An 8,606-nucleotide genomic window follows, 5' to 3' on the forward strand; every position below is an offset into this window, starting at 1 on the left:
TCATTCGTCGCAGTAGGAAGTCAATTTCGGCAAATTGAGCAGCTTCAGGGTACTCCGATTTCAGAGCGCGAGTCTCCAAAGTGAAAAACTCATGAACAAGACATGAAGTATCAGAGGGAGCAGGACAGATTACTTGCAAACTGCAGCTGCACTGATATACATCACTCATTCACAATACCTATTTGTGATTGTTAGTAGAAAATGAATATAACCTTGATACTGAGTTTCCCCCAGTAGCAACTCCATTGGCGGAACTGCATTCATCAACTCGCCAAATTAAAAACACCGGTGAAAAAGGGATTTCCGTAAACAAGCAGACGTAGCAACTACACAACGAAATAACCGAGATACCGGCGTGTGGAGAGGAAAAAGAATCGTTGCAAAGAAAGTGTTGTTCATTCAATTTGACACGCCAAAATGAACTGTGAAGACGAACAAACAAAAAACAACGCTGTACACAACCACAGTAGTATGTTTACAGGCTCTAGTATGAACAATTTAACGCACAACGCTCGCTCGATGTTCCCCGCAGTACTTATTCATTAACTGAAGAATATCTGAGGCAAACATTTCCGCCGCCCTTCTAGGTACTCCACAGTTTTTCCTACTGGCAGCTAGCGAGACGGGAACGCTGGCCAATGGCGCCTAACATCTGGCATGTTGCCTCCATCAACTTCCCTGAATTAAGCAAAATAAAGCAATAAGTATATTACTTCCGATATTTGGAATGCATGGCGAAAGAAATTCGAAACATTCCATTAAAAGTAAAATGTCAATAGTTGGAAAACAAAGTGATGAGATGCTGAGTTACTAGAGATAGGCATGGTCATCACAACCAGCTAGATTTTATGCTACAGCAATGATCAAATAACATTATCTAGATGCCAATGCTCCTTATGATAGTCCTAAATACTAACTTGTCTGCTGGAAAGTTTGGAGTTGTGTAACTCAAAAGAAAAGGACAAATATCAACCTGTAATGGCACAGTGGTAGCTATATATACTTATTTAGATAAACCAGGAAAGGAGCAACTCATAATGACAAAAATTTCGTGGATAAGCAGGTACAATGTCCTGCCAACCATTCATCAGTTAAAAGTAACATAAAAAAAATGTTGTCACTACAAAGTGACTTGAATCTAAATGCATGACTTATTTCTGAAAATTGAAGTTTCTGGCTGTTAGTTGTGGTCTTATTACCTAAATCATTGAACCATAGTAGTAAGGTGTTATGTACTACTTCCAATTTTTCTAGCAACATGAGGCCTTAATCTTCCAATATCTCTCCTCGAGCACTTTTATGAGGCATTTCCAGAAAAATTCATATCTTCAAATATATTTTGATTTTATACGAAAGATGTTACCTCCTAACGGCAACGCTTGCACCACTTGAGACTAAGTGGGTGCTCGGCAAGAGCCATCTCTTTTATCCATTCTCTATATTTTGTGGCAATTATTGCCTCAATCTGAAGTGTATTTCAATTATATGTTGCCTGCGCTATTTCTAAGAGTGGAGTGTCAGTACGTAAAATTGTGGATACCATGTTTCCTGCCCTGTTTAGCGATTGTGTAGTGTAGTTACTAAAACCAATCAGGTTGAAAATCCCTTCTCTACTCAGCCCTCCTGGTCCAATGGCTCCTCGTTGGTAGCTCTCAGTCTCGCCGCAATCCAAACCTCAGAATTTGCATTACTTCTCCCTCTCCCCTCCAGTCTTAAGTCTTAACTCATGTCATTGCTTTCATCACCAGCTTATTCTCCTCCAGTTTTAATTTTATGCCATTTCCTTCAACACCAGTTTCTTCCTGAGATTACAGTTGTCTTGTTGTAGCGACAGAGGGAAACTTTAGGAAAACTGCTTCCGTCAAAATTTCAGTACCCATTTTCAAACCATCAAAATCTCTTCACGAGATTTTCAATCGAACAAAGAATTAAAGAAAACACCGTCCTTGCAAAGGAGATTTGCCTCATCCACTAAAGCTTTTGAAGAGTTGGAAGCAAAACATTCGATTTATGAACCTGAAAGGCGTTTAAACAGGCCATCACCACATGAAAAGAGGATTATCTACAGCTTGACGGTGCTTGCTAGACATCAGTTATGATTGTGCCTCTGGAGTCAAGCTCTACATCTGTTTTTCCTGTCTATTCCTAATTTCCTATGCTCTACATATTCCCTTCCTAGATATCTTCATACCAAAGAGCTAAGCAAACTATAAACATATAACATAGTTTATAGCTTTCCTTTCCTCCATACCACATGGTTCATGTATCCACCCTAAATTACTATGCGCGTCGAGATCTTAATCTACTAAAGAAGATCATAAGCTCTTTCCTCACTTCCCCCACAGAAAGTAAGTCAGATTTTAGAGTAGAACAAAGTTAGGCCTACTCCTTTTATCCTTGTAGTAAAGGAAAGATTATCAACATAGAAGGTTGTTGAGTTATCAACATAGAAGGTTGTTGAGTTATCAATTTGCAGGTTTTGCACCTTCGTGCACACTATCTAAAATTAAAAAGTCTAAAATAAAAGGAAAGGGACCTCCCAACATAAGCCCACCGACGATGCTTACATATTCCCCCCATCACCAACCAAAATCCACGTCACAATCGCATCAGGTTTTCACCGCAACTACGTCTAAAATCTATTAAAATTTTCAGAAAAATTAATCCTGAGAGAATTTCAATGAAAGAATCAAACTGCATTATTTCTATAATTGGAAAAAAAAGAGAGAGAAGAAATTAAGGTAAATTTAGCTCCAAGAAGAGCCACATTACCTCTCCTCAGCTTCGCGTTGGCCGTGGGCGGCTTCCTCGCCGCTGGGGCAACAGCAGCGGCCGCGGGCACCGGCTCTTCCGGCGGGAACAGCACGGCGTCGATCCCCTGGACGGAGATCCGCCCATCGGTGTAGATGTCGGGATCAAACAGATACGCCGATCCCTCGCCCTGGCCGAACTTCACCGAGCCGTCGGCCTCCCTGGCCACGACCTTGTGCGGCAGCCGCAGGGTGTCGTAGCGCACCTTCCCGAACCTCCGCACGGCGTTGTACATGCTCTCCTCGGTCTGGTACTCCGGGATCAAGTGGTAGTACACGATCTGCTCCGGGGCCCCGGGCTCGCTGAGCTGATCCGTGGTGAGCCGCGCCATGGCCTCGTCGTTCGGGGCGAGCACGGTGAGGACGTAGCCCTCGGAGACCAAGCGACCCATCTCGGTGGCGAGGGAGGTGAGGTTCACCAAAATGTCGGCCAATTCGTTGTATCCGCCGTAGAGGAGGAGGGTTTGGATGAAGTCCTTGACCTGGCTCTCGCCGTCGAACCAGTGCTTGCCCGATCCGGGGCCCGGGGCGGGGGCAGGGGCGAGGGCGGGGCCGGGGGCGAGGGCGTCGTAGATGGGGAGGATCGGGGGGGATCCGGGGGGGACGGAGGGAGGGGGCTTCTTGAGGCGGTGGGTGCGGGGGTCGACCTCGGGGGCGCCGGTGGGGAGCACGGCCGAGATCACGGCGAGGCTGCGGCGGCGGTTGAAGCCCTCCTGGACGGAGCGGGGGACGAGGAGGCGCTCGATCCCGTGGATGACGCCGTCGGGGCGGACGATCGCGTCCGGGTGGAGCACGGCGGCGCCGCCGACGCGCATGGCGGATCCGGGGGAGAGGGAGAGGTGGAGGGGTTCCCCGGAGAGGGTGGGGAGGGGGAGCGGGGAGGAGGATCGGGGCCAGGAGAGGGAGCCGACGCGGGCGGGGAGGACGTGGAAGAGGATTAGGGTTTGCAGGGACGGGAGATTCCGGGGCTCGAGGAGGAAGCGCTTGAACTCGGGGTCGATCCCGCGGTCGAGGGCGTCGTTGCGGGGGGCGAAGACGGTGAGGTTGTGGCGCCCCACCGCGTCCTCTAGGGTTTGCAACAGGAGGGCCTTCTCCACCAGCTCCGCGAGCTCCGTGTAGTGCGAGTCGAGGAGGGCGACGAGCACGGAGTTGGAGTTGATGCCTCCTCCACCGGACGAGGGCAATGTGGGGCGGGGACGGGCGCCAGGGTTTNCTCTCTCTCTCTCTCTCTCTCTCTCTCTCTGTAAAGAATCTAAGCCTCTTCTCTCTCCTCTCTCCTCTCTCCTCTCTCTCTCTCTCTTCTCTCTCTAGGGACTCTAGTAGGAGTATTGGGAAGTGGGAATTAAGTAGAGCTTTTTTTTTTCTTTTTTTTTTGGGGGGGGGACCTTTCCCTTTGCGTTAACACTTAACACTTAATGGGAGAGAGAGAGAGAGAGCTTTAGTGAGGAAACAGCGAGGGCGGTAGGGGGGAGGGGATGAGGACACGTGGCGGAACGAGAGGGCGCAGAGACAGGCTGGCGGGGTGGGGACCACTTTAAGCGAACGCGGGATCCTGACTCGTTGCGTTACAGATCTCGTGAGCCAGCCCTAGTTACGAAATGACGATTTTGACCCTGCGAATTGCGCCGATTTGCCGAGAACGAGACAAATCAATTCAAAAGTGGGGGCAAAATGGTAAATTCGGTAGCCCGAGAGTAGGCGATCGGAGTAACAACTAACCAGGGGTCTGTCACTTTTGCTGGGGAAAATAATTACCCTGCACCTGGTGTACGGGCACATCTCACACACACCGCACTGTAGAACTTTACAGCGCGCGAGTTTTAAAATTAAAATCTAACTCAATGAATATATTCTCTGAGCGTTAAAACTCAAAAAACATAGAACGGATTATAATATAATAAAAATTAAACCGATAAATCGTCTGAAGTGTAATTTTATACTAATATTGATGAAAATAAAAAATAACTGAAATAAATACCACTTAACACTTCGATTGAATCTCTCCGGTTTCATATTTCACCTAATTTCCACTCTGAACACATGTTGTCAATAAAAACAAACACTCTCTAATGATCCAAAATAATAAATTTTATACGCCAATTTAATTATAAAAATAAATAAAAATTCCTTTTATATCTCCAATTATAGAAGTTATGTAGGAAAGCCACTGATGCACCGGGTGCAGGTAACAGTTTGTAAGTTTGTTGAGAGGGTGTTCTTACAGTGCGTTTAAAGTCAAAGCAAGAAAAAAAAAAAATTTTTTTTTTTTCAAGTAGCATTTCATTTTTTATATAAAAAGTGTGCCTAGTCCTTTATTCAATAAAATTTCATTTAAAAAATATTTTATTTATTTGTATATATAATCATACAAATATATTGTTCAAAGAGTATCTAATTCGACTGAGAAACTATACAATTTAATTTGTTTTTATCCCAACTACTACTGATTCCCATATTAGAATAGAAAATGCTATGCTACACCAAAGTGGAGTGTATATTTAGTATTGTTCGCGAACTTTATTTCAAAAGAAAATAAGTAGGTCCTTACTTAGATTTTTTTTGTTATTTTATTGATTAGTTTGTAATTTTTGTAATGTGTTTCAGCGAGATAAAAAAATTTACTTTTAACAAATTAAAGAAAAAAATTACTTGCTAATTTTTTTTTATTTACCCCCACGGTGTTTTGAGTTTTATAAATTATAAATAATTTATTATTAAATGGCTTCAATAAGATAGGTAAACATGTCCGTGGACCGGATCGGATCTGGGTAATTAATATACTGTACCCATACCCTAAAAAAAAATGATTACAAAAAAAAATATATACCCTACCCATTTAACTTCGGGTCGGGTCCGGATCTGGGTACTAAAGTTACTAATATACTCATCGGGTCTATTTGAGCGAGTCTGGGTAGTGACTTCCCGTATACTACCCGTTCAAGACTGGATATGGATCGGGTCTAGATCGGGTACGGATATCCGTATAAATATATTTGTTTTATAAACTTTATTAAATAGTCAATAGACAAACTATAAAGCCCACCATAAAAAAATTCGCATTCTAATTAATAAGTTATACCGTCCAATAAAATTCATTCAAAAGAAATATTGTCGCTGATGATGATGATGACACTGATGATGATGACAATGAAATATTGTTGGCGGAAATGAAATAAAAAAAAAGTAGTAGAAAACAAAGAGTAAAAAAATTAGAAAAAAGTAATGAGTAAAAGAGACGGTTAGGATTTCATTAGGATGAAAATACGTAGTGACTCATCATCTATAAGTCATATTAAAATTGATCCTTCAACTTCAAAAGTTTATTTTTTTTTTATTTACTATCGGATATTTTATCGGGTCCGGGTCCGGATCCGGATTTGAAAACTATTCCGGACCCTACCCATTTAAAAGTTAGGTTCGGGTCGGGTCGAAATCGGGTATGGGTATAAAATATCCGGACCCATACCCGAAATTTTAATGGGTAATTTTTTTTATCCGTATACTATTCATTTTTTATCGGGTCCGGTTCGGGTCCGGGTAGGGTCCGGATCGGGTATGGAATATCGGATATTTTGGACACCTTTAAAGATAGGATTGAGTTTGATTAATTAATAACAACAAAATTGCAAGCTAGACTTTGACTTAATAATTGCAGTCACTATTGTTAAATGCAATGGGTCAAGAACAGCTAAAGAAACAATAAATAAATAAATTTAAGGTTCCCCCACACAATCCACTTAGACTTAAAGAAGCCTAACGAATCTGATTGAAGCTTCTAGCCTCCACAATAAAATAAAATAAAATAAAATATATATAATATTTTTTTAAAAAAAACCTAAATCACTTAGTTTTGAATATTCCAATTATATACCATATTTTGTAGAACTTTCCCCTAGTGTTACAAGGAGAAACTCGATCGGTGATTATTTCTAACGTCAAAGGGCTTAGGGCTTGTTTATTTTTGTGGACGTCGAAGATTGAACTGGTGACTCCGAGAAGATCGTTTGCATGATTTATTTTGAGACCAAAGCTATAAAATTATTCGAACTCCTATTCATAATTGTATGGAGATCAGTCTGTCAGCTTCAGTAAGATGGAAGGCGAAGTCGTGTTTGTAAAATTCAGTTATTCGTTCTACGACTTTCTGCTTCACAATAGCTCCTTAAGTAGCTCATTTGGATTTTTCAGAAAAACCAAGAAGTTCTCTACTTTGGGTTTGTTGCTTTTGATGCCAAACCTCTCACTTCTCATGAGCATCATACAAAAAAATAGGCCTTATTAAAAGTTTTTATCCATTAATAGCAGGTGTGTTGTTAACAAAACTTGAAGTTTCTTGATCAAAATATTAATCCATTATCAATCATTCTTTAAGAGAAGAGAGAGAGAGAGAGAGAGAATGCGCGCAAAAACTATACAGAGAGCTAAATCACTTGTAGATGAAGTCCAACTATTCACAATATCATATAAAACCAATTTGTAGTATTTTGGCTTTTGAAGCAAAAGCGTTAGATGTTATAATCTTATAATAATCGCAAACCACTCATTTTGTCTATCTTTTTTTCTTTCTTTCTTTTTTCCTTCTCTATCTGTGGTTATTACAGAAGAATATTAATTTGGTACTCTTATTGGTAGGGTTGATTTTTATTTTTTAATTTTTTTTTTGGGTGACCTCTACATCCCAAGATTTGCATGTAGCACCAACCCTTCTGACCAACAATAAAAGCATGTGGTTTTATAGTCAAACAGATGGGGTGGAGATCTTCAACAACCCCTTAAGTAATCTAAATAAATTCTATAATAATTCCTTTTTTAACTTTTTAAGGAGATGACATAAATTTGTAGCAATTTTTCGCTAATGAGTCAATTTGGTTTGGGTCCGTCCCCGATTAATTCACATTTGATTCAAATTTGATAAGTTTAAAATAAGCAGATTCAATCATATATCGATATGTTTGAGTATCGAGCAGCATAAATATATGAAGGTGAAAGTCGAGATTGATAGGATATAATCTCAACCTAAAGATTAAATAGGGAAAATTACAATAGGTGGTATATGTTGAACATATGTACATACTACCTAGTTGACTTTTAAAGCACCAAATTATGTATTTTGTACCAAAATGTCAACTCGGGTCCATAGCTCAGTGGTAGAGCAATTGACTGCAGATCAATAGGTCACCGGTTCGAACCCGGTTGGGCCCTAAAATATATATTTATATTTTTGACTTTTTTAGGATTAAGCTAAACTTGTGTTAGAACACGAGTGCGAGTGCCTAACTTCAATTCAAAATTTACTTTTAGGTCCTCAAAGTTTTAAATTCGAGATCTGAAATCTCAATGTCTCTCATTTTAGAACCTGTCTTATTGTAAAAATTATTGCATCTAAACTTAAAATTTTAAGTTTGAGATATTGAGACCGCACATTTTAAACAACACTTTGTTTTACTCCCTAAACTTAAAACAATGTTACCTTTTCGATTTTATCTCAAGATTAAAAAAATTATTTATTTTACTGTGCTTTCAGATATCGAAAGAGAAAGTATTTAGTGAATCAGAGACGTGCGATAACACTTTTCGAAATAAAGTTCAAAGGATGGATGGAACGAAAATTTTGGATCCAATTTCATTCAATCCCAAAAAATTTGTGTGGAATTTGATAAATCCCATTTCAGCACCAATTCAATAATCCTAGCCTCTCGTTCTAACTCTAATACCGCACCAAATCATCATTCTCTTATCACTATCCAATCATCTAATCCCCAATTTGGCCATTCATCTGAGTTCGCAGGATAAAGT

At 40.6% G+C, this 8,606-nt stretch overlaps 1 protein-coding gene and 1 non-coding gene across 2 annotated transcripts; one reads left to right on the forward strand and one right to left on the reverse strand.

The window, feature by feature from the left end:
• Positions 357-4,014, reverse strand: LOC109715708 (fasciclin-like arabinogalactan protein 16; the record flags this gene model as incomplete). The annotated part of the gene is given in 2 exon segments (XM_020240840.1): positions 357-678; positions 2,773-4,014. Coding segments are annotated over 2 exon segments (1,316 nt in total), but the record flags the coding sequence as incomplete, so codon positions are not given.
• TRNAC-GCA lies at positions 7,941-8,012 on the forward strand. Its single transcript has one exon. It is a non-coding gene; the product is annotated as a tRNA-Cys (tRNA).

The sequence above is a fragment of the Ananas comosus genome, linkage group 9 (assembly GCF_001540865.1).
Source record: "Ananas comosus cultivar F153 linkage group 9, ASM154086v1, whole genome shotgun sequence".
NCBI classification, from domain to species: Eukaryota; Viridiplantae; Streptophyta; class Magnoliopsida; order Poales; family Bromeliaceae; genus Ananas; species Ananas comosus.